Here is a 26,001-nt window from a genome sequence, read left to right on the forward strand (position 1 = left end):
ATGACGGAGGCTTGACAATTGCATCCACCTGAACTTAGAAGGAAGGGCTCAGATCATAGGGATGTGTCCAACAAGAATATTCCTGGAAATTAAAGACAGAAGCCACCTCCTCTCTTCATCTCCCACCTCTATCAAAACTTCATCTCAGGTTGATTGTATATAAGAGGAGCCAAATCAATCACACTTCCAGCAAACCCAAGTTGAAAGCAAGCGGCGAGGGGCACAAGTGTTTTTCCCCCACATCATATGTGCATTTAATTTATTCATTCAGACATTTATGCTTAGTAGGAAAAAAAGGTAAAAAATATACATGCATATTAGTTTATGGGCTTATAGACACAAAGTCACTGAGCAGCACCATCAGGTAGTGTGTCTTCCTTATGCCATATTTTCTGTACCTCTGCAAAGCCCTGAATGGGCTCTGTAGAGTTCTGAACTCAGGCCACCAGGCCTCTTCCAAATTGGGACCCAGCAGGTCAAAAAGGTTGGGTGGGGGAGGGGAGAGGTAGAGAGGAGGCAGCAATAGTGTTTGCAAATGGAACAAGAAAAGACAGTAAAGGGGGAACAATATATTTCCTCTTATAGCAATCTCTGTCCTAAACTTTCCCTCCTTTTCTTCAATTTACAAGTATTTATTTTCTCTCCCTTCCTCTCCCCCACACCATCTAATGAGCAATAGCAATATCCAAAAAGAGAATCCTTATGAGAAATGTGTATAGTCAAGCTATGGCCAAAAATATAGGTCTCATTCTGCATTTTGATTCCTCTCTCTAGGTCAGGAGTGTGAGTAAATCCTTTGTTTTCAGTCTTCTGGTACCATGGTCTGTCATTGCATTGATTGGCATTCTAGACTAGCCTTTGAAAGCTGTTTTTCTATATAATGCTATTGTCATTGTGTAAATTGTTCCCCTGGTTCTGCTCATTTCACTCTTCATTAGTCCATACTGATCTTTCCAGTTTTCTCTGCAGCTGTCCATTTTGCCATTTCTCATGGCCCAATAAATATCATCATATCCAAATGTCATCATTTGTCTAGCCATTAGCCAATAGGTGAGAATCCCTTAGGTTCCCAGGTTTTTTTCTCCTACAAAAAGAGCTGCTAAAATAGTTTTGTATTGGCCTTTTCCTCTTTGATCTCTTTCAGGGTATAAACCCAGTAGAGTTATTAGAGGGTCAAAGAGAGTGTACCGTATAGTGACTTTCAGGACATCCTTCCAAATTGCTTTCCAAGATAGCTGAAGTCATTCACAGTTACAAAAACAGTGCCTTAGCATACTTGTTATCCTCAAAGTCCAAAGGCTCCATGTTTTAACATGTGTTGTCAAGAGAGGCATCATGAAGGAGTAGAGAGAGTTCTGAGCACAGAGTCAGGAAGACCTTGGTTCAAATTGTCCACCTCTGACACTTAGCTGGGTGACCTTGTCAATTCATTTCACCTCTCTGACCCTCAGTTTCTTGCCCTGTAAAATGACGTGTAAAATGCAGTGATTGTAGTAGACGTCTTGCCAGGGCCCTTTTAGCGGTAAATATCTAATTTTGTGAAATCTAATCTCCAACGGGAATCTTCTTAGGTCACCCATTCATAGAGCCTTTCCTTGCCCTCTCTCATTCTTTGGTGCCTCAGTGTGAGGAAGTGACTAGTAAATGTCTATGACTGCTTATTATTTAGAAAGCATAGATTGATCCTGTCCCCAAATTCTGTGCCACCATTTAAGATTTAGTGCAGGGGCAGAGCTCAGTGACTATTGGTCCATCCCCTTCATTTTGCAGATGAGGACACAGGAGCCCTGAGTAGTGAAGTCACTTGTCTAAGGTCACACAGGTATAAATATTGGAAGCAAAATTTAAACCCAGTTCTCTTGACTCCAAATTTAATTTTCTTTACATTGCACCACTCTGCCTCTCTTTCATCAGTGGCTTAGTTTATAAATGGAGGTGATAGGAATTTTTATGTGTTCCCAATCCTAGGTTCTGGGTCCCTACAATGTCAGTAAGACAGCCCTACTGGGGCTCACCAAAACCTTGTCTTTGGAGCTTGCACCAAAGGGCATCCGCGTAAACTGCTTGGCACCAGGATTAATCAAGACCAACTTCAGCCAAGTGGTAAGATTTAGTCTTCCTCTCCTTGAAGCTGCTCTCACCACCATCCATGCTCTGTAGAGACCTTAACAGTTAAGTGCTGGGATTCTCAGACATGGGCTCTTCAGCCCTGAGAGCTCCAACTCAAGAAGACCTTCCTTGGTTTGTTAGGTATTAGGGGGCTCCTCACCTCCACCTGGTTGTTGTCCTTTGCAAGGGGCAACATTTCAGGTCCGTTTTGAGATTTATTATCGTTGTCATAGCCTGTCACAGAACTCTTCATAAGTGCAGGGATTGTTGTGGTGGCTACCCATAGAGGTAACAGGAAAAGAAGCCCAGGACCCATCCTTTCCACTATCTGCCCTGAATCCTGCCTGCTGTCTATTTTGTTAGGATGAGAACAGGGATGCCTGTCCTCCAGGATGCCTGCACACTTTGTGTATCTAATCTCTCAGAAACCCCATGAAAATTCTGTAGTGAAACAAGTCATGTGGGATTGGGCTCATGGCCCCCAAAGCCTCTATCTCAAAGGAAAATTAAGCAGGTAGTACCAGACTTTTGTCTTTCCTCTTTTCCCTTCAGCTCTGGAAGGATAAAAATATTCTACAGAATTTCATTGAACAACGTAACTCAACAAGGTAATTAATTGTATTGGACCCATATTCTTTAGATAAATATTGGGAAGGGAAGTTTCTAGAATCTTCTTTTTTTCACTCTTCACTTTCTTTTCCACCAATGCTGTTCTGGTCATGGTAGGGTCAGTGTAACCCTCAGAAGTTTCCATGTCTCTCTGTGTAGCCTAGTCCCATGCTCAGTCCTAGGAAGTAATAGAGTCTATACAGGGTAAGGAAAGGCTTATAGTTTTTTTTTCTGTTTTTCTTCTAATCTTTTTAGAAGCAGAACCAGAGAATGTGGTCAATGGGAGATACAACAGTAAACCATAGCCCTATCCTCTGTCTTCCTTTCTCTCCCTACAGGGTGGGGTATCCAGAAGAATGTGCTGGAGTTGTGTCCTTTCTGTGTTCTCCAGACTCCAGCTACATTACAGGAGAAACTATTGTGGTGTCAGGTTCTTCTCCACGACTCTAAGGGAGTATGGCCAGTGACCTCTTTCCTTAAAGCATGGTCCTGAAGAATAGCAGGCTATCTTTTGGGACCAAGCAAATTTCAGGATTCTGGGTCACACAGTTGGGTTTTTCTGATACGTAGCTTCTATTTGGGGATATAAAGAAGGAAGGAAGTGAAGAGGGTCCAGCTTTTGGAAAGTGGGCTATCTCATTAGTGAACATGAAATTAGCACTTCTCAAACATTCTAGTAGAAGAAATTTTCTTGGGTAAATGACTTTGGGTTTGGAATCAGAGAATCATATGTTTAGAGCTGAAAATGAATTAAGTGATCATCTAGTCTATCTTCTCATTAAAAAAATTTCATTTTTTTCATTGAATAAAAATTGATTTTCTCTTTCATCTTCTCCCTCCATGAAAAAAAAAAAACAAAGAACAAAAAACAACCAGGTGTTAGCAACTAGTCAAGGTAAATAAATTCCTCTATTGGCAATGTCCAAAAAGTACATATCTCTTTCTGTACCATGAGTCCATCTCTGCCAAGATATAGGAAACATGTTTCACCATTGATCCTTAAGTCTTTCAAAGTTGTTTTATTTATTATTATTTTATAAAATGTTCCCTTCATTCACTTCACCACATCACTTCACACAATATTTCCTGGTTTCTCTGAAACTGTCCCTTTCCTCATTTCTCACAGCATAATAGTAGTGAATTATCATTTGGTATATTACATATGCCATAATTTGTTTAGCCATTCTCCAATTGATAAGTACCACCCTCATTTTCTAGTTCTTTGCCACTACAAAAAGAACTTCTCTAAATATTTTTGTATGTATGGGCCTTTTTCTTCTCTCTTTGGGGTATCAGCTTACTATTGATATTTTTGGATCAAAGGACATGAAAGTCCAGGGACTTTAAGTGACTTTCCCAAAGTCACACAAGTAATAAGAGGAGGGGATTTGAATCCAGGTCTCTTGATGCTACATTCAGAGCTCTTCCCATGATGCCGCACTGGTTATTTTAGTTTCTCCGGTCCCCTTTCTCTGCCACTTCTAGAGGTTGGACTTTGTCACTTTGACAGGTTAGATGAAGGTTCTACTTTTGCATGGAAAAGTGAGTCCTCAAATTTAAGAATCAGATGAACTTTTAAAATAAATCACATTAAGCAAAGCTTTCAAGAGAGTGAGAGCAGGGACAAGAAGTTTCAGTATGGCCTACAGGCTGAACTGTGTTGATATAATCTAATTTCACAAATAAATGGGATTTCCTCCTCAAATTGGGAGGATTTTCTCCTTTTTAGGTCCCAGGTGTGCTTGAGTAAGATAGGTAAGGCCTCAGATTGTTAAATAAGATTCTTTCTTGAATAATCAGATTGAAGAGAGTTGGGCTTGGTAGGGGGCAATAGGGTCCCCTAATTCAAGATGACCACCAACAAGAGGATGGGGCTAAGCCTGGCCTGTTTTGTGAGAAGACATGGTATCTGAAGGAGATAATATAGAACCAAGGTACAATGTCAAATGCCTAATCCTTAATCCTCATTGTCTTATATTTAATTTTAAATATCAATCTTCCTGGCAGAGTATAGTTTTGCCATTTAAAATTTTTGTTTCTGTTAAATGCTTACTTATGAATATTCTGTATTTGGCATTCTTTTCTATGTAGGAAATAAGCACTGATCCCATCCCTCATTTATACTATACATTAAGTACCTTTATATTTTCCCCTTTGGGGGATATCTTGCTGTTCATCCTTTGTTTTCAAAGAAGACCAATGACATCACAGGTGATGCCTTGACTTATAGGTTAATTGCATTTAAGTGAGGCAGAGTTGCACAAAGTTGTCAGCCTCACTCTTTCAAAGCCATCAAAATCCAATGGCAACACAAAAGTCAAGATGACTTTGGGCTCCTTGATATCCAGCCAAGCTTTAAGCTTCCACAGTGCCTGCTTTAGCTGCCTTCATGGCTGTTGGAACAAATTATTCTCATCAGCCCATTCCACCAGGGCATGTCTTCACATGCTTGGGGTAGACACCCCCCACCTCCAATTCACCTACTGTTTGAGTCCTGTCTGTTACCCTCAATCCGGTTTAGCCTGTCTGCAGAGATGGTTTCACTGGGCTGTGGCCACTTCCCATCTACAGCTTCTTGGAGGCACTAGTGAAAGTTGAGTGCCAGGGAGACATCAAAGGTGGATAAACAGCCCTGAAAAGGGCTCAGCAAGCCCTCACACCAGAGATGCTCATCATCCCTGAACACCCAAGAGCTAGAGAGCATAAGGAATAAGCTCATAGCACCAAGAGGGAGGACGATGAGCCAAAGTGTTTGAAAAAAAGGCAGCCTAACTCCTCTCACTGGAGGCCAGGCTACTCAAGGCTGAACCCAGTTCAGACCACATGCTTGGGTTAAGAGCAGATGGGCCTCTTAGCTGAGAAGAGAGTGGGCCCAATGTTCTAGATTCCCAGGGTCAGTTCATTAATATTAGGCCAATACAACAAGAAATGGATAAGCTAAATAGAGTAATCTCGGGAAGAAAACTATCAGGCCATTAAAATCTTGCCCTGAAAAAATAATACCAGAGCCAGATGGACTGATAAATGGATTCTAGTCACTCCTATATTATATAGACCATTTCAAAATATAGAAAAAGTTGGCAGGCTACCTGACTCCTACTGTGTAATAAATATGGTTTTGATCAAATGAACAAAAAGAAAGGTGAGAAAAAAATTACAGAATGATATAATTAATGAATTTTGAGCCTAAAAAAAGAAATATAAAAATTTGCAAATACCGTGTAGTAGGATATCTGGAATATTATCTTTTTATGACCAAACAGACATATGAACAATATGAGAATTTAATAGCAGGGAAATATTCAATATAGTGAACCATATTAGTGAGAAGAAAAATAAAGATTTCATGCTTACATCATTAAATAAAGAGAAAACTTTCAATGAAATATAGTGCTCATTTATGTTAGAAGTCCTTAATTGAATTTGTGATCATATCAACTTGAAAATTCCCTTCAGTGTTCCAGAATGCAACCCACCCATTCGGTGAGGCTCTTGTCTTTTCCCTCCAATAATTTCATTACAGGATTTCCACTCCGTTTACTGGAGACCTTCCTCTTTTTCTCTTGACATTGAAAGAGCATCATTGGAACATTTGGACATCCTACCTGTCATCCTTTGCTTCCAACCCGTTTTCTCTTTCTATTTAACAATTCGTTCGTGATATTTATTCTTATTCTTTGAAGTTTCTAAATTTTTTGTAGCAACAGCAACCCTTGTGTTAAAAAGTATCTTAAAAATATACAAATACAATAATATTTCTATAATATGACAAAAAAAGTGTATATTCAAAGCCATGCCCTAGCATCATGAACAATGGAGAAACATTAGTCAAGGGTAAGGAACCTGTGGCCTTGAGGTCACATGTGGCCCTCTAGGTCCTCAAGTGAGGCCCTTTGACTGAATCCAAATATCACAGAACAAATCCCCTAATAAATAAATAAAATAAATAAAAGGATTTGTTCTGTGACGTTTGGATTCAGTCAAATGGCCGCACTTGAAGACCTAGAGGGCCACATGTGGTCTCAAGGTCACAGGTTTTCCACCCCTGCACTAGATTATCTCACTAGACTATTCCATCCAAAAAAGGTCAAATAGGGATGTTTACTTTCATCACTGCTATTTAATACAGGTTTCAAAATCTCAGAAATTGCAATAAAGCATGAGAAAGAAATTAATGGAATAAATTTAGAAAATAAACTGAGAAGTAAGAATAGCAAAAAAGGTATAGTCAAAGGGATTCCCTTAAATTAGCCAGAGAAAACAGAAAATGGAAAGGCAATTAGGTCATCTAAAAATTCATCCCCCCTAGTCCTTGCCAGACTATAGAAACCTTTTCTCCTTCTGATCTCTCCTCCTAGATATGTGATACCCCTAGGTCTGATGAACTTTCTGGAGACAGTACAAGAAGGTGAGAATCCTAATCATTTTTCAATGGGCTGTGCAAAAGTGCTAAACTATATTTGAGGCTAGACCCCTTTAATCCGCAAGATGTTTGCATTGCCTTTACCCATTCGTTAAAAACATTTCTATAACCAATACTCTAGTGGGTAGAATATGCCTATTGAGATAGGAGAAAGGAAAAGGGGGCAGGGATTTGAGAAAGAACATGTCCCAACATCCTAGCCCCAGCTTTTCTTCAGGTGTTATATTCACCCTCTTTCCCACCAATTTTTGAAGATTGAATAACAACTCTTTCTATCAATAAGATGCACAGTAGAAATGCTAACTTAAATGCTGTTGCTAAAAAAATTATGGAAAGAAATGTTTTAACTCAGAGAAGCAGCAGCTAGAGAGTAAGTTCTCTTCCTGCTTTTAAGGCTAAAACTTTCATTGGAAAATGATCTTGAAAACTAACAGTTTGTAAATACAGGTTTGATTGGATCCCACATACATGAAATTCTTTAGTACCTCCGTCAGGTTTTTCACCTCTCCTGAGAGACTATATTATTTTCATTTTCTTTCCTTTGAATTCCAATTGGCTTAATCCTTCCCAGAGGAGAAATATTTTAGATGCCTCCTCCTTCTTTCCAATTTTGAGGTTTTTTAAAATGTATTTTTGGAGGATTGAAAGCCCAGATTCTATTTTCCTCTTAATGGCTTCTAACAGACCCTGATAAAAGGAGTCCCATTCATGGTGTTTGATTTTCGGTTCTGTTTTATGAAGGGGTATCTTTAAATAGTTAATTTTAACCTTATCAGAGTACCCTCAATGGGGCCAGCAGTTTTCAAGGATCAGATCCTAGAACTTGCAAACATCCAAACTATATCTGAAAGCCATTTAACTGGCTGCAGTTCCATTAAGGGGCCAGATTATGAGGACCCTGAATTGCCCATTGGTCTTTACCAGTATTCTCTATATATTTATTTTAATTTTTTTTGTTTTATATTATTTTATTTGAATATTTGATTTTAAAACTTTGAATTCCAGATTCATTCCCTTCCCCCCCTGCCACCCACCCCCACTGGGGAGACAAGCAGTTCAGTATAGGTTGTACATGCGTGGCTAATGCAAAACAATAACAGTAGATGTATTGTAAAAGACTGACTATATTTCCCTCCCTCCTATCTCACCTCCCACTTGTTCTATTCTCTACTTTGATCCTGTCCCTTTTCAAAAGTGGGTGCTTCCAACTTCCCTCCCCCCCAGCCTGCCCTCCCTTCCATCATTCCCCCTCACATCCCCTTCCCCCCCTATTTTCCTGGAGGGTGAGATCCCCTATTTAGTGTGTATTTCCCTCCCTCCTCAAGCCAGATTCAATAGGAATAAGGTTGACCCATTCCCTTTTGCCTTCCTATTCTTCCCCTCCATTGTAACCATTTTCCCTTGCCTCTTCTGTATGAGATAGTTTGCCCCACTCTGTCTCTCCCCATCTCCTCTCATTATATTCCTCTCACCTCTTAATTTCACCTTTGAAGTATCATCCCTTCCTGTTAAATTGGTCCCGTGCCCTCTATCTCTGTATACCTGTAAACGTATATACACACATTCACATATGTATTCATATGCCCGCATACCCTCATATAAAGACATATATGTATATATATATACACACACACATATACATATATATATATATATATACACACATATACATACATACATTTCTAATCCCTTCAACTACTGAGAAAAGTTTCATAAGTTACAATTATTGTTTTTCCATGTAGGAATGTTAATACTTCAACTTTGGCCAGGTGGCTCAGCGAGCAAGAGCACTGGCCTGTAGCAGCAAGCACCCCAGTGTCCCCAGGGTGCCTTCTCACACAGGTTCTTGGATCTGCTTTGTTAAAGGAAAGCAACTCAAAATGGGTTAACAAGCTTACTTTAATCAGTCAGACATATATCGTTTACCTTGTTCAGGAGAAAAGGTCAGCACCCTGAACCTCAAAGTATACAGGCATAATTATCAAGACAGAAACATCAAGTAGACAGATTTCCAAACTGTCCAACCATTACATCCATACCCAGTCAACATCTGGGTTTCCACATTCTGGGTTTTTCAAAGCCGGAGGACTCTCAACAACGGCTTCCCAGAATTCAGATCAAATCACAGAATACTTCTCAAAGTGAGTCCCAAAACAAAGCTACACATCAGGGCTTATATAGCCTTCTCCTGGCTCAGAGAATGTAACAACCTTATTGACTCACTGGCCAATCAAGAAGTATCTACTGAAAAACAAGCCTCCCCCACCCCAGGCTTCTGGTGCACTTTAGCCTAGGGGCAGGGAAGATCTTTAAAATTTACATTCGCATTACATGGCCCCAGTGCCGGGACGACCCGGATCAAATCCAGGCCCACACACTCAGCACCACACCCAGAAACAACAACTGGCCGTGTAACCCCGAGCAAGCCACTCAACCCCAATTGCTTTAAAAAAAAATAGTTCAACTTTGATAAGTTCCTTATGATTTCTTTTCCCTGTTTACCTTCTCATGCTTCTCTTGCTTCTTGTATCTGAATGTCAAATTTTCTATTCAACTCTGGTTTTTTCAGCAAGAATGCTTGAAAGTCCTGTATTCCACTGAATGACCATATTTTCCCCTGAAACATGATACTCAGTTTTGCTGGGTAGGTGACTCTTGGTTTTAATCCCAGCTCCCTTGACCTCCGGAATATCACATTCCAGGCCCTTCGATCCCTCAGTGTAGAAGCTGCCAGATCCTGGGTTATCCTGATTGTGTTTCCACAATATTCAAATTGTTTCTTCCTGGCTGCTTATAATATTCTCTCCTTAATCTGGGAATTCTGGAACCTGGCTATAATATTCCTAGGAGTTTTCTTTTGGGGATCTTTTTCAGGAGGTGATCAGTGGATTCTTTCAACCTCTGTTTTGCCCTCTTGTTCTAAAATATCAGGGCAGTTTTCTTTGAGAACTTCCTGGAAGATGCTTTCCAGGCTCTTACTTTGGTCATGGCTCTCAGGCAGTCCAATAATTTTTAAATTATCTCTCCTGGATCTATTTTCCAGGTCAGTGGTTTTTCCCATGAGATATTTCACATTGCCTTCTATTCTTTCATTTGTTTGGATCTGTTTAACAGCATCTTGATTTCTCATAAAGTCATTAGCTTCCATTTGCTCCAATCTAATTCTGAAGCAATGATTCTCCTCATTGAGCTTTTGAGATTCTTTTTCCATCTGGCAAATTCGACTTTTTAAGGCATTCTTCTCCTCATTGCCTTTTTGAGCCTCCTTTGCCATTTGAGTCAGTCTGTTTTTTAAGGTATTATTTTCTTCAGTCAGGCTGTTGACTCTCATTTCATAATTTTCTTGCATTGTTCTCATTTCTCTTCCCAATTTTTCCTCCACTTCTCTTATCTGCTTCTTAAGGTCCTCTATGGCCTGTAACCAGCTTGTATTTTCCTTTGAAACTTTTGGTGCAGGAATTCTGACTTCACTGATTTCCTCCTGTTCCATGCCTTGCTCCTTCTTATCCCCAAAATAGGAGTGTAATGTTGGAATCTTCTGTCTGCTTTGTTTCTTCTGCCTGCTCATTTTGCCACTCAATTACTTGACTTTTGGGCTTTTTGCCACAGTAGGACTCTGCCACCAGACAGGGGAGTTTTCGTCCCAAACGCTGGGGTTTTCTCAGCTGTCAGAGGTATTAGATGGGTGCCCTCTCTGAGGTCTCCACACGCTCTGGCAAGCTGGACACACACCCCAGGACCTCCACCCTAGACTGCAATCCAGATCCAAGCAGGTTAAAGCAAGAGCGATTACCCCTCAGACTGGTGCTTGGTCCCCCTACACTCTGCAGGCCAGGAGCTGAAGCCGCCACACAACTGCGCCTCAGCGGTTTCTCGCCCCGGGGGTAAAAGCCACGCACTCCCACTTACTGGGTCCCAAAGTCCAGACTGCATTAGCCTCTCACCTTGTCCTTCGCATCTATGTATTAATAAATCTGGGAACGGCCACAGCTGCTGCTGATCTGGAATCCCTCTGGCTGGCAGCTGGTCAGGTCTGCCCTGGGGCTAAAGCCTCGGCATGGTGCTGGGCTCGGCTTCCAGAGCTTTGCGCTGGCTGATTCCTGCTGGCCTGCCAGGCTGTTCTCAGCAGGAGGTTAGCTTTCTAGCGGCATTTTGTGGGTTCTGCAGCTCCAAAGTTTGTTTAGAGTCCCCTTTTTACATGGATTGGGGAGGGTGAAAGCCAGAGCTGCGGGAGGGTAGTGCTTCTACTCCGTCATCTTGGCTCCGCCCCCCCCATCTCTTTACCAGTATTCTCAATGGAAATGGTTACTCAACTGAAAATGACGGAAGTTGGATTCAAGCAGGACTAGGTACTTACAGGTCCAATGGGAGAGGACTTGGGCACAAATGGCCTGTGCTTGTACTAGAGCATTTAGAAGCTCACTCCCAGGACAGTACAAGGCATAATCTCCAATTAATCCCACCACTACCACCATTAATATTAGCCCTGAAATAAATCAAACTCATAAGTGGAGGAAAATGGGGTCCTTCATTGAGAAAAAGAAGGCTGAGAGCCTGGGTCATTCATATATCTGAATATATGGATGTTCACCAAGAAAATTTGTGGAAAAGGTTTTATACTTTCAGGAGGAAAAGGTGTGTGTTTGGGGGAGTGGATAGTCATATGAGAACTGAGGTCCAGTCACGAGGCCCCATCTACCCTTGGCAACTTGAAGGAGAAAACCCACTTCATCCTACTTGTTTTTACCCTTTATGATCCCCTTTCTGCTAAATTTTAATGAGGAAGCAAGGACACTTTTGGAAGCTGTGGATAGCCTAAGTTACTTCTGTTTACAGATTCTCTGGGTATACAGTCCCACCCAACCTAAGTAAGAGTAAGTGCTGAGTGCAGGACATTTTAGGATGCTTTTGCGGGAGGTTGAAGGAACTGTGTAGCTTGAATATAGAAAAGAGAGGCCCTAGAAGACAACAGCCATCCTCAAGTAGTTGAAGGGTTATGACTCTTTTTAAAAAAAATTTTTTTTAGGGTTATGGCTCTTAAGAGAGATTACACCAGTTTTACATGCATGACCCTAGAGGCTAGAATCAAGATTATTAAAAGGGTTTATTTCCCAGAGACAAATTTTAACTCAATATAAAGAGAAAGTTAGTATCTATCAGAGTTGTTTGCAAGTGGAATGTGTGGCCACAAAGGTGAGAAATCTTATAAATATGATCCACGTGGAAAAGAAATTATAAATCAAAGTTTTTTAAGGCATCTAAAGGGAAGACTCCTTATAAGTGTATTTAGTATAACCAAGGCTTCATTCAGAGAACAGCCCTGGAGATTCATGAGTTCATTCTGGAGAAAACCCCTATATATATCATGAGTAGGGGAGAGGTAGTAAATTTCCTCTTATTGGTGGCCTTCAAGTAGAGGATGGATAACCATCTGTTGCGGATATTGGAGAAAGAATCACTGATTGGTTTGTGCCCATTCCAATTCTGAACTTCTGATTCAATGGATAAAGACGACCTCAGACTTTAAAAAGACATGTATTCTGCAAGAAAGAAGCAAGGTGGGGGCAGAGCCAAGATAGTGGTGTAGAAGCAGAAAAACTTTGTGAGCTCTCCCCATAACCACCTCAAATACCTATAAAATATGACTCTAAACAAATTTTAGAGCTGCAGAACCCACAAAGTGACAGAGAGAAACAAATCTCCTGACTGAAGATAGCCTGGCAATGGACAGGAAGGGTCCTTCGCAGGGTGCTGGGAGCTGAGCCCAGCCCCAAGTGAGCCCTGGTTTTAGCCTCAAAGTGGCCCTGACTACCGGTAGCTAGAGCAGACCTCAGGAGAATGGATCACCAGCAGCTGTGGTGGTTTTCAGTATTATCAATCCATAAATGCCAAAGGCAAAGTAAAAGGTCAATGTGGACTTTGTGGAAACAGGGGGACCAAGAGTGCGGTCCGGCCTCCGCCTCCTAGGGTGAGAAGGCGAGAAGCAGCAGAGGTGCTGCGTCCATGCAGCCGCCACCATATGGCTGCTTCAGAGCTCTTGGCCAGCAGATTGTAGGGGAACCAAGTGACCATTCTTAGTGGTAATAGCTCTTGTTTTAACCTGCTTGGATCTAGATCTCTATCTTGGGTGGAAGTTCTGGAGTGTGTGACCAGGTTCCAGAACCTGTGAAGGCTTCAGAGAAGGCACCCTAATAACTCGGGCAGCTGCAAAAAACCCAGCGTTTTGGGACAAAGCTCTCCTCTCTGGAAGCAGAGTTCTACTGTGGCAAAAAGTTCAAAAGTCAAGTAATTGAGTGGCAACATGAGCAAGCAAAGGAAATAAAGCAAGCACAGCAGTCAAACCTTAGATTCTTTTTTTGGGGACAAAAAGGATAAAAGCATGGAACAGGATGAAGACAATGAAACCAGAACTCCTGCACCAAAAGCTTCCAAGAAAAATATGAATTGGTTACAGGCCACAGAGGATCCCAAGAAGGATTTTGAAAACCAAGTAAGAGAAATGGAGGAAAAATTGGGAAGAAAAATGAGAATGATGCAAGAAAATCATGAAAAGAGAGTCAACAACCTGACTGAAGAAAATAACACCTTAAAAAATAGACTAAATCAAATGGCAAAAGAGGCCCAAAAAGCCAATGAGGAGAAGAATGCCTTAAAAAGTCGAATTTACCAGACGGAAAAAGAATTTCAAAAGCTCACTGAAGAGAATCATTCCTTCAGAATTAGATTGTAACAGATGGAAGTTAATGACTTTATGAGAAATCAAGACATTATTAAACAGATCCAAATAAAGGAAAAAATAGAAAGCAATGTGAAATATCTCACTGGGAAAACTACTGACCTGGAAAATAGATCCAGGAGAGATAATTTTAAAATTATTGGACTACCTGAAAGCCATGATAAAAAAAAAGAACCTAGATATTATCCTTAAAGAAATTCTCAAGGAAAATTTCCCTGATATTTTAGAAGCAGAGGGCAAAATAGAAATTGAAAGAATTCACTGATCACCTCTTAAAAAAGATCCCCAAAAGAAAACTCCTAGGAATATTATAGCCAAATTCCAGAGTTCCCAGATCAAGGAGAAAATATTACAAGAAGCCAACAAGAAACAATTTGAATATTGTGGAAATACAATCAGGATAACACAAGATCTAGCAGCTTCTACATTAAGGGATCAAAAGACTTGGAATATGATATTCAGAGGACAAAGGAGCTACCTACCTGGCAAAACTAAGTATAATGTGCCAGAGGAAAATATGGTCATTCAACGAAATAGAGGACTTTCAAGCATTCTTGATGAAAAAACCAGAGTTGAATAGAAAATCTGACATTCATATACAAGAAGTATGAGAAGGTAAACATGGAAAAGAAATCATAAGGAACTTATCAAAATCGAACTATTTAAATGCCTACATGGAAAAACGGCAATTGTAACTTATGAAACTTTTCTCAGTATGAGGATAGTTGAAGGGAATATAAATGAATGTATATGTACACATACATATATATATATATGTCTATAAAGGAGGGTATACATGCATGTGAATACATATGTGAGTGTGTGTATATATGTGTAGAGTTATACATAGATAGAGGGCACAGGATCAATTGAATAGGAAGGGATGATATTTATTTATTTTCATTTTTCAAATACTTTATTAACTTCTGATTTACATCATTCATTTCCACCAGATTTTGAGTTACAAATTTTCTCCCCATTTTCCCCCTACCCACCACCCCAAAATAGCAGTCCTACAAGATATCCCCTCCTCTAATTTGCTCTCTCCCATATCTTCTCCCATATCCGCTTCGACTTTTCCAGCATGGCATGGTGGATCTCTATGCCCCACTGCCTGTATCTTATTTCCCAATTACATGTAAAATAGTATTAATAATAGTATACACACACACACACACACACATATATATATATATATTAACATTTGATTTTAAAACTTTGAATTCCAGATTCATTCCCTTCCTCCCTTGTCACCCACCCTTACTGGGAAGATAAGCAGTTCAGTATAGGTTGTACATGTGTAGCTAATGTAAAACATTAACATAGTAGATATATTGTAAAAGACTGACTATATTTCCCTTCCTCCTATCCCACCTCTCACTTGTTCTGTTCTCTATTTTGATCCTGTCCCTTTTCAAAAGTGGGTGCTTCCAACTTCCCTCCCCCCTAGCCTGCCCTCCCTTCCATCATCCCCCCTCTCATCCCCTTCCCCCCTACTCTCCTGTAGGGTGAAATACCCTGTTTTTTTTGTGTATTTCATTCCCTCCCTAAGCCAAATTCAATGAGAATAAGGTTGACCCATTCCTTTTGCCTTCCTATTCTTCCCCTCCATTGTAACCATTTTCCATTGCCTCTTCTTTATGAGATAGTTTACCCCATTCTGTCTCTCCCCATCTCCTCTCATTATATTCCTCTCTCACCTCTTAATTTCACCTTTTAAGTATCATCCTTTCCTGTTAAATTGGTCCTGTGCCCTCTATCTATGTATACCTGTATACATATATACACATATTCACATATGTATTCATATGCCCATATACCCTCCTACATAGACATATATATTTCTATTCCCTTCAACTATTTTCATACTGAGAAAAGTTTCATCAGTTACAATTATTGTTTTTCCATGTAGGAATGTTAATAGTTCAACTTTGATAAGTTCCTTATGATTTCTTTTCCCTGTTTACCTTCTCATGCTTCTCTTGCTTCTTGTATCTGAATGTCAAAATTTCTATTCAACTCTGGTTTTTTCATCAGGAATGCTTGAGAGTCCTCTATTGCACTGAATTACCATATTTTCCCCTGGAACATGATACTCAGTTTTGCTGGGTAGGTGATTCTTGGTTTTAATCCCAGCTCCTTTGACCTCCTGGAATATCATATTCCAAGCCCTTCAATCCCTCAGTGTAGAAGCTGCCAGATCCTGAGTTATCTTGATTGTGTTTCCACAGTATTAAAATTGTTTCTTCCTGGCTGCTTGTAATATTCTCTCCTTGATCTGGGAATTTTGGAACCTGGCTATAATATTTCTAGGAGTTTTCTTTTTGGTACCTTTTTCAGGAGGTGATCAGTGGATTCTTTCATCCTCTATTTTGCCCTCTGGTTCTAAAACATCAGGGAAATTTTCCTTGAGAATTCCTTGGAGGATGATTTTTAGGTTTTTTTTGATCATGGCTTTCAGGTAGTCCAATAATTTTAAAATTATCTCTCCTGGATCTATTTTCCAGGTCAGTGGTCTCCAATGAGATATTTCACATTGCCTTCTATTCTTTCATTTGTTTGGATCTGTTTAACAGCATCTTGATTTCTCATAAAGTCGTTAGCTTCCATTTGCTCCCATCTAATTCTGAAGGAATGATTCTCCTCAGTGAGCTTTTGAGATTCTTTTTCCATCTGGCAAATTTGGCTTTTTAAGGCATTCTTCTCCTCATTACCTTTTTGAGCCTCTTTTGCCATTTGAGTTAGTCTATTTTTAAGGTGTGATTTTCGTCACTCAGGCTGTTGACTCTGATTTCATAATTTTCCTGCATCATTCTCATTTCTCTTCCCAATTTTTCCTCCACTTCTCTTATCTGCTTCTTAAGGTCCTCTATGGCCTGTAACCAGCTTGTATTTTCCTTTGAAGCTTTTGGTGCAGGAGTTCTGACTTCACTGTCTTCCTCCTGTTCCATGCTTTGCTCCTTTTTGTCCCCAAAATAGGAGTCTAATGTTGGATTCTTCTGTTTGCTTTGCTTTCTTTGCGTGGTCATGTTTCCATTCAATTACTTGACTTTTGGGCTTTTTGCCACAGTAGGACTCTGCTACCAGACAGGGGAGCTTTGTACCAAATGCTGGGGTTTTCTCAGCTGCCTGAGGTATTAGTTGGGTGCCCTTTCTGAAGCCTCCACACGCTCTGGCAAGCTGGTCACACACCCCAGGACCTCCACCCTAGACCGCAATCCAGATCCAAGCAGGTTAAAGCAAAAGTGATTACCCCTCAGACTGGTTGCTTGGTCCCCCTACAGTCTGCAGGCCAGGAGGTGAAGCTGCCATGTGGGGGCAGCTGCATAGCCGCAGCTCCTCAGCAGCTTCTCGCCCTGGGGGAAAAAGCAGATGTGCTCCCAACTACTGGTTCCCAAAGTCCACTCTGCACTGATCTCTCACTTTGTCCTTAGCATCTATGTGTTGATAATTCTGGATCGCCACAGGTGCTGGTGATCTGGAGTCCCTCCAGCCGGCTGCTGGTCAGGCCCACCCTGGGGCTAAAACCTCAGCATGGAGCTGGGCTCGGCTCCCCTGAGCACTGTGCTGACCAATCCCTGCCAGCCTGCCAGGCTATCCTCAGCAGGAGGTTAGCTTCTCTGTGTCATTTTGTGGGTTCTGTTGCTCCAAAGTTTGTTCAGAGACCCCTTTTACATAGATTGGAGGAGGTGAGAACCAGAGCTGTGCGGAGGTCCTCTTTCTACTCTGCCATCATGCGGAAGGGATGATATTTAAAAAATAAAATTAAGAGGTGAGAGAGGAACATAATTAAAGCAGATAGGGAGAGACAGAATAAGGTAAATTATCTCATATAAAAGAGGCAAGGGAAAACTCTTACAATGGAGGAGAAGATCAAGAAGGCAAAAAGGAATGGGTCAACCTTACTCTCACTGAATTTGGCTTAGGGAGGGAATGACATACACACTAAATTGGGTATCTTGCCCTACAGGAGAGTAGGGAAAGGGGATGAGAAGGGGGATGATGTAGGAGAAGGCAGGCTGGGGGGGGAGGGTAATTAGAAGCACACACTTTTGAAAAGGGACAGTAGAGCAAGTGGGGGGCGAGATAGGATGGAGGGAAATATAGTCAGTGTTTCACAATATATCCAGGCAATACTACACTCATGTATGCACATGATTTTAATGGCAGGTTGGCAATGGATGTTCTCCTCTTTGTGACAGGATGTTTGGAAATTCAGAACAATGGAATTTCTCTTGTCTTGGGGACATACACCAGATGGGGGAAAACACAAACATCCTGAGATCTGGCTGACACTACTTTGTCAATTGTCTTGTATTTACAACTAAGAAATTTCCCTTATTCATGGTATCAATAGAAAACATATGGAGACCATAAATCTGAGGGACACAAACATCCTGGGATTGTCCAAAAACATATAAAAACTTTGTCAATCTTGTATCAAGCAGTCAGAACCTAGGTTCTGGCTCTGTTCAGCATGTAGCTGCTATCTGTAAGGGAATAAATGATAAAAATGTATATCACCTAGCCTGTTTGTCTCCTTTAACCAAACTTTCAGATTGGCACACGCAACCACAACAGAATTAGATTCTCCACTGCATAATTAGTTTATCTCTTACATTAGAATTTCTGTGGAAACAAAATTCAATCATCCCTTACACTACTTCCTACCTTTATGACCTTGGGCAAAGTCATGTAACTGGGTCTCAGTTTCTTCACTTGTAGCGTGAGGAAAGGTTGGACTAAATGACCTCTAAATTTCTATTAAGCTCCAAAGATATGATCCTATGACATGGAAAAAGGTAGACTCCTGGGAACCAGGGTTGGTGACTGGGGAAGGGAAGGGATGCCAGTAGTGACAGAGTACAGGCTCTGGAAACCCACTTGAACTCTCCTTGATCTGGCCTGTTCACCTGAGGTTATAATTCCAACAGGACTTCCATTATCTCTATGCCCAATTGCCTGTTACCCTTAACCTAGCCCGGCCTTCATTGTTAGTTACCTCCAGATGACCTGAAGTTACTTCCCACCCTTGATCCTATCTAAACCCCATTCTCTTGGTTCCTAGCATCTGACCTATAGTCACCCCAGCCTACTGACCACTCCCATAGAGATCCTCCCCAGACACCTCTTCTAATCACCCCAGACTACTTGGCCAACCCTATATTCCTCTTTCTGTATATAAGATCCATCTTGTGTCCACAAAAGTGTTCAAATTCAGTCTGGCACTCTTATATTAATGCTACAAATGTTCAGATTCCTTAAGAGTCTGGTAAATGTGTCAGATTTTTAATAAACCTTGTTTTTCTTTGACTGAAAGAAGGTTTGGGTCAAATTCATTTGGTCAGGACCTGCTTGTTGCTATTTTGGGGTCCTAGCACCCCTAAACCTCAACAGTAGTAGGAGGAACAGAAGTGTGGGAAGAGAATAGAGGTCTGGGATGGAAAGGAAAGGGATATTTTGGGGAAAATAATATAAAAACAAAAGATTTCAACAAAAATAACTTTTCAAAGAAGGGAATGAGGAAACTATGATGGGTATCTAGGCATAGGATTTAGAATGAAATAGGCCTTAGGGATTGTCTAATCCAACTCCCTATATTTATTGATGAAGAAATTGAGACTCAGATAAAATGGCTAGCTTATGATCATGCAGATAATAATTTCATATTGGCTTAGCACTTGAAGGTTTATAAGGAATTTTCCTTGCTACAACCCTGGAAGAAGGATACTGCAAGTATTATTGTTCTCTTTTTTACAGATAGGGAAAAATGAAGCTTAGAGAAATTTAAATCACTTGCTCCAGGTAATACGGTCAGCAAGTACCTCAGCTGGGATCCGAATCCAAGTTACTGTATTATGGACTTATGGGCTTGTAGTGGGAAACTACTCAGACCCTAGATATGATTGTTTTGTAATCCTCCTTCCCCCTCCTTCCCCACTTGTGATTTATGTATAATCTGTTCCTTTATACCAGCACGTAGAACATTCCTCACTCTGAAAGTAATGAATTAAATCGCTGCTTGTTTCCTGGCTCTTCTATCTCTGGTCTGCTTTGCATGGCTTTGGGTATTCACAGGTTAGAGACAGGTCCTGTCTGGACTACATTTAAAATTCTGTTACCAGAATCTACCTTTGCCATCCCTCCTCTTCCCCCCCCCCCACCTCTAGGGCTCCATTTATTATCCCTGTAACTTTCCAAACCAAAATGCCCCTCTCTGACCAGGACTAGAGACAGATAGATGGCCCAGTGGATAGAAGGCTGCTTCTGGAATCAGGAAGCCTCAGCTACTTACTGGCTGAGGGGCCCTGACCTTTGCCTGCCTTAATTTAAACTATGAAATGGAGATGATAATAGCACCTATCTCACCTGGTGGTTGTGAGGATCAAATGAGCCTAATGCCTGCCTCAATGTAGCCACTTACTAAATGCTTGCTTCCTTCTACTCTTCTATTGTGTCTCCTCTTATTAGCATTACCCTCCTTGAGGTATCTTTATCTTTGTTTTTGTATCCACTGTATTTAGTACATAGCATTTTGTTCATGTAACCTTGCAGCTCTCAATGAAATGCCCAGCTTGTTGAATGAAACCCAAAGTATTTCCACTGAAATGGAAAGAACTGGGCTTCTGAATGAGGAACACCACCATTTGCTGAGTGATTGGTCTTCTTTCCTTCTTCCCTCATGGCCTGAAGACCATCTGAGGCTGAGACCACCTCCTCCACTGTCTGGGTTATAGCTCTACCCTGTCTTTCTGGAGATCCAGTTGTATCCTTATCTCTCTGGTGGCTGTGATCTGGACCTAGCCTTCCTCTTCTTAACCTCTCCCTGCACCCTTCCTCAGGCACGTGTCAAATTAAACTTCAAGTCTTTGCTTGTGTGAGATAAAATGTGCTGAATAAACTGTTGCTTTTAGCATTTCAGGGGCTGTTCTATTTTTTTTCTATGGGAATCTGTGTCCCCCTAAATGAAACTGAGACAGTAGGGATCTTATAGATATCACTGAATGGCAGGAATCCCCTCTGGAACATCCCTCACAAACTTTCATCCAGTCATCATGTGAAGGCTTCCAGTCAAAGAGAACTCCATCAACTACCTTCCAAGGCAACCCTTATCAGCACTAATTGTAAGAAAAATTGCTTCTTCTATTGAGTGGAATTCTACCTCCTGGTAAATTTGACCTATTGGTTTAAATTATATCCTCTACTAAATACAATAAATCTAATCTCTCTTCCATATGTCAACACTTCAGATATTTAAAAATAACAGTCATGTTCCTCTAGATTTCTCTTCTTAAGGGCGAACACCTCCCATTACTTTAGAAGATCATCACATGGGATGGTCTCAAGACCCTTCATTATTTTGTTCCACTCTCTCTGGATGTTCTCCAACTCATCCAAGTACTTCCTCACCCAGGAAACTGACCGTGATGGTGTTCAGCAAATAGAGTGTAGAAGGATTATTACCCTTCTAATCCTTTATATGATATCTCTCTAAATATACCCTAACATTACATTATCTTTTTTTACTTTAATATCACATTTTGACTCATGTTTAGAATGCAGTCCTTCAAAAGTCAACTAAAATTTCATCTTTTTCAGACAAATTGTTGTCCAAGCACATTCCATTTTGTACTTCTGAAGGTGTTGGGTTTTTTTTTGCCTTTTGGGGGGCAATTGGGGTTAAGTAACTTGCCCAAGGTCACATGGCTAGTTTTTTTGTGTGGGTGTTAAGTGTCTAAGGCCGGAACCGAACTCAGGTCCTCCTGACTCCCGGCTGGCACTTTACTCACTGTGCCACCTAGCTGCCCCAGAAGGTGATTTTTTTTAAGCAATCAGGGTTAAGTAACTTGCTCAAGGTTACAAGGCCAGTTATTTCTGGGTGTGGTGCTAAGTGTCTGAGCCCAGATTCGATCCCCAGGTCATCCCAACACTGGAGCAGGTGCTCTTACTTGCTGAGCCACCTGGCTGCCCCTAAGGTGATTTTTTTTAACCCAAGTGATGGACTTTACATTTGTAACAATAAATTTCATCCTATTAATTCTAGCCCATGGGTCTATCTCATCAAGATCCTTCTTCATCCTGAATTTGTCATCCAATGTATAAACTATGGTTTCTACTATCTGTAGATCTGATCATCATGTCACATATGCTTTTTTCTGAGTCTGATAAAAATGGTGAACATCACAAGATTAAAACCAGAGCTATGTAGCATTCTTCAAGTCCATAGTCACTGGCCCCTTCCAGGCTGACATCAACCCAATCATTAGTTACCTTGGGTCTGATCATTCAATCATTTCTGAATCCATTTAACTGTACTCAAATTTAGCTCACTATCTAAGGAATTCTTGTGTTTGACAGTGTCTCTCCCTTCTCTACTCAATTGAATTCTACTTAAAAAAAGTTGTCTTGGGCTAAACAATTGTTTCATTCTGCATTATTGTAGATTCTGCTGCTCTAGAATTTGTTTAGAGTCATTTTTAATAGGTATCTAGAGGGGTTTGGGGGGAGATCTCAGGCCAATCCCTGCCTTTACTCCTCCATCTTGGTTCCACCCTTGCAAAGTCTCTTTTAATTTATCTTTGTGAACAATGTGAAGAACAAGAAAATTTACCCTTAAATCTTTTTTTAAGTAGAGAGGAAAGGTCTATTGCACTGGGCTGAGAGAGGAGCACTGTCCAGCACAGGCTGCACCAACATAGACCAGGCCCCAGGAAAGCTGGAGCAGGCCTCAGGGGACTGAATCACTGGAAGCTGTGGTGGTTTCCAGGCTTTTCAACCCACAAACGCCATAGACAACTCAGAAGGTCAGTAGGAAAGGTCTGTTGGACCTGGGTGAGAAAGGAGCACAGTCCAGTCCTAGCACAGTCCCAGGGCAGGGCAGTGGCAGTGGCTGCTTCCCGAGCTCTCAGCCCACAGACAGGAAGGGGACTGAACAACTGGTCATAAGGAGATCACAGGGGTCTCTTTGCTAGCATTGAGGCAGGACTCTGTTGCTTTAACTATACTCCATGGCCTGTAGCCAGTTCATATTATTCTTGGAAGCCAAAAGAGATGATGAGCTTGGGCTGTACTGGGACAGGCATTATGGTCAGGAATATGGGTGGGATAGCCCTGCTTTTCTCACAGAATCATAGATTTAGAGCTGGAAGGGACCTTTGAGATCTTTGAGTCCAATTTCCTCATTTTACAGATGTGGAAACTGAATCTGAGAATTTAAGTGACTTGTCCTGACTCACACAGCTAGTAAGTGTCTGAGGTAGGATTCAAAGCTAGTTTTTCTGACTCCTCTCTAATACTCTACACATTATGCTGAGGAATCAAAGAACAGAATAAGCTTTCTAACTCTTACTACTTGTTGCCAGATTGCTCTCCAAAGAGACAGCATCAATCCACAACTCCACATGTAGTGTGGAGTGCCCATTTCCCCACAACTGTGCCAACATGGTACTTCATCATGCTTACCTTTGCCAATTTAATGGGTGTCTCTAGTTTGAAGAGTTGGCTCCGTCTCTGAATCTCTTCTGACCCTTTCTATAACAGAGAAGGAGAAAACTCCAGTGATTCAAATTGAGTTGCTGATCCTGTTATTACCTTCAACTGTGAAGGGCTTTTTGTTTTGTTTTGTTTTCTCTTGCCCCTCTCAGGCTCCTTTTCTGGGACCAAGTCTACTAGGAAGAAGACTGATCACTAACTATCATGTACAGGGCAGTGGTATGGTCCCAAAGGCATCTGTTTCTCCCTGTGGTGCCTTTCTTTCTTTTTTTTTTTTTAAAGCAATTGGGGTTAAGTAACTTGCTCAAGGTTACACGGCCAGTTATTATTTCTGGGTGTGGTGTTGAGCATCTGAGCCCGGATTTGATCCAGGTCATCCTGACACTGGAGCCGGTGCTCTTACTCGCTGAGCCACCTGGCTGCCCCTAAGCAATTGGGGTTAAGTAACTTGCTCAAGGTTACACGGCCAGGTGTTTCTGGGTGGGTGCTAAGTGTCTGATCCCGGGATTTGATCTCCAGGTGTTCTCAACACTGGAGCCGGTTGTAAGGGTTATGGGATTTAAAGATCTTCCATGCCCCATTGGACTTGCTGATGTAGCAGGAAGGGGCGGAGCAAGAGGAAGTGGAAGCCAAGCTGGAGTTCCTGCGGTGGCTGGTGGTGGTGGCGACGGCGGTGGCAGCAGCAGAGGCAGCGGCAGCACGAAGCCCTTTATGAGTTAACCAGAATTTCTGCTAAGGACTCCTGCTGAGGACTGCCAGGGGCCGGAGCTGCTGGGAGCGCGCTTCCCGGACGCTGGGTGGTTGCTGTGCGTGGGGAGAGGAGGACCTTTGCCTGAGGTAGCCTGTTCTGTTTTAAAGGCTTGAAAATGTGGGTGCTTTCTACTTTATCTACCTGTGCCAATATCATAACTACTCTGATGGCTTTCACTTTTTGGTTTTGGGACTCAGTCTTTTGGTATCTTAATAAATTTCCTAGTTAATTTCCCCATATGGCAAGCATGATGTATTTTGTGATGGATAATTATATCAGCATATTTGTAATCTCCATAGGCATTGTGAATGTGGCATTGCTGATACACCGGTGCTCTTACTTGCTGTGCTACCTGGCCGTCCCCCCTGTGGTGCCTTTCTCAGTGAGAATGAGCAGTACTGGAGTGGACAGGAGGGGAGTTCTGGCTGACAAAGTGGCCCTGATCACAGGTTCCACAGATGAGTGAGTGCTACTGATTGGGGGTTCAGAAGGACATAGCTAACTCTGAAATTCTCACCTCGCACCTTGTGGTTCTCATTCCTGTCCTCTGACAGGAAGCATGCAGGAGGACCTCTCTGTCTCTTTCCCCCAATGTCTCACAGAATTGCTTTTGCCATTGCACAACGTCTGGCCCAGGATGGGGCCCATGTGATTGTGAGCAGCAGGAAGCAACAGAATGTAGATCGCGCAGTTGAAAAACTTCAGGGAGAAGGACTGAGTGCTTCAGGAACTGTGTGCCATGTGGGAAAGGAAGAAGACTGCAAGAAGCTAGTGTCCATGGTGAGAATAGTTGTGGGCAAGGATGGCTATGAATCTTAGTGAGGAAACCATCTTTAAGATCTCTTGTACAGGTCCCAAAGGGACAATGTCCTGGCAATGGTTTCATTTGCCCACTGCCCATCTGTCCACTGAGACTTAACCTCACCTCCTCTGATTTCCATCTAGGCTTCTGAAAAATATGGGTTTATCAACTTCCTGGTTTGTGTGGCAGGTGCCAACCCTTTGGCTTGGAGTACACTGGGTGCCAGTGAAGAAATGTGGGACAAGGTAAGACCACCCCCAGGATGTATTCTCCAAGAAGAGAGGCAGACATTTGCCTAGTTTGTGAAGTAAACTGCAACTTTGGTTGAGGTGAGGAAAACTCTGTCCTTTGTCAGCCCATGGTAAACAGAATCATAGATTTAGACTTGGGAGGGATTTAGAAGTGATCAAATCCAGATGCTTCCTTTTACAAATGAGGAAACAGAGCCTTAGAAAGGTCAAGTGACTGGCTCAGGGTGCATGAGTCGTCCCAAATGTGTAATTAAAAGGATGCTTTAAACTACTTGTTTTCTCTCTTTTTTGCCCTATTTTTTTCCTTCTTTCATGTTGTTCATTCCATTGGTTATAATTCTTCTTTACAACTTGATCAGTGTTTAATGTGAAGGTGTTTGTGAAACCTATATTGTATTACGTGCCGCCATGATGGGGAGGAACTCAAGCGGTTGTGGAACTGAATGTTGTAAACGAAAAGTAAATAAATAAATTTAATTTTAAAAAAGGATGCTTTGTGAATGGGAATCAGTGACAAGAGTTAGAATAGTTTCATTAAGAGAATGTCATTCCGAACTAATTTCATGTTTTTTCGCTGAGCGCATTGGAAACATTTAATAAATTCTGATTGTTTGAGAATGTTAATACACTGGCAGTTCGTAGATCTCATTTATCTAGATTTTAGCAAGTCATTTGACAAAGTGTCCTGTATTTTCTTTGGGGATTAAGATGAATAAATGTAGGGAACAGATGATAAAATAATCAGGACCCAAAGTGGAGTCATTTATTAGTTAATCTTACCCCAGTCTACTTTTTATTGGCCCACCCCTCATCCTAAGGCCAGTTGAG

General features: G+C 41.4%; 2 protein-coding genes across 3 annotated transcripts in view; both read left to right on the plus strand.

The window, feature by feature from the left end:
* Window positions 1–3,596, plus strand: part of LOC138168702 (dehydrogenase/reductase SDR family member 4-like) — a 4,060-nt gene extending 464 nt beyond the window's left edge. The window contains exons 2-4 of the mRNA XM_069097591.1: window positions 1,969–2,103; window positions 2,662–2,717; window positions 3,057–3,596. Coding sequence (XP_068953692.1) covers window positions 1,969–2,103; window positions 2,662–2,717; window positions 3,057–3,168 — 303 coding nt within the window. The 3' untranslated portion in view covers window positions 3,169–3,596. The remainder of the gene's footprint in view (window positions 1–1,968; window positions 2,104–2,661; window positions 2,718–3,056) is intronic.
* Window positions 1–26,001, plus strand: part of LOC138168910 (dehydrogenase/reductase SDR family member 2, mitochondrial-like) — a 38,958-nt gene that overhangs the window by 2,408 nt on the left and 10,549 nt on the right. Inside the window, exons 1-3 of one of the 2 annotated variants that reach the window (XM_069097894.1) lie at window positions 24,490–24,582; window positions 24,723–24,900; window positions 25,066–25,167. In XM_069097894.1, the coding sequence (XP_068953995.1) occupies window positions 24,509–24,582; window positions 24,723–24,900; window positions 25,066–25,167 (354 nt within the window). In that variant the 5' untranslated portion in view covers window positions 24,490–24,508. Of the gene's footprint in view, window positions 1–24,489; window positions 24,583–24,722; window positions 24,901–25,065; window positions 25,168–26,001 lie in introns of those variants that run through there. The other variant, XM_069097893.1, reaches the window with a different exon arrangement.

Source organism: Petaurus breviceps, unplaced genomic scaffold, assembly GCF_028583685.1.
Source record: "Petaurus breviceps papuanus isolate PSGF00001 unplaced genomic scaffold, PetGlider_PUasm1.0 37, whole genome shotgun sequence".
Lineage (NCBI taxonomy): Eukaryota > Metazoa > Chordata > Mammalia > Diprotodontia > Petauridae > Petaurus > Petaurus breviceps.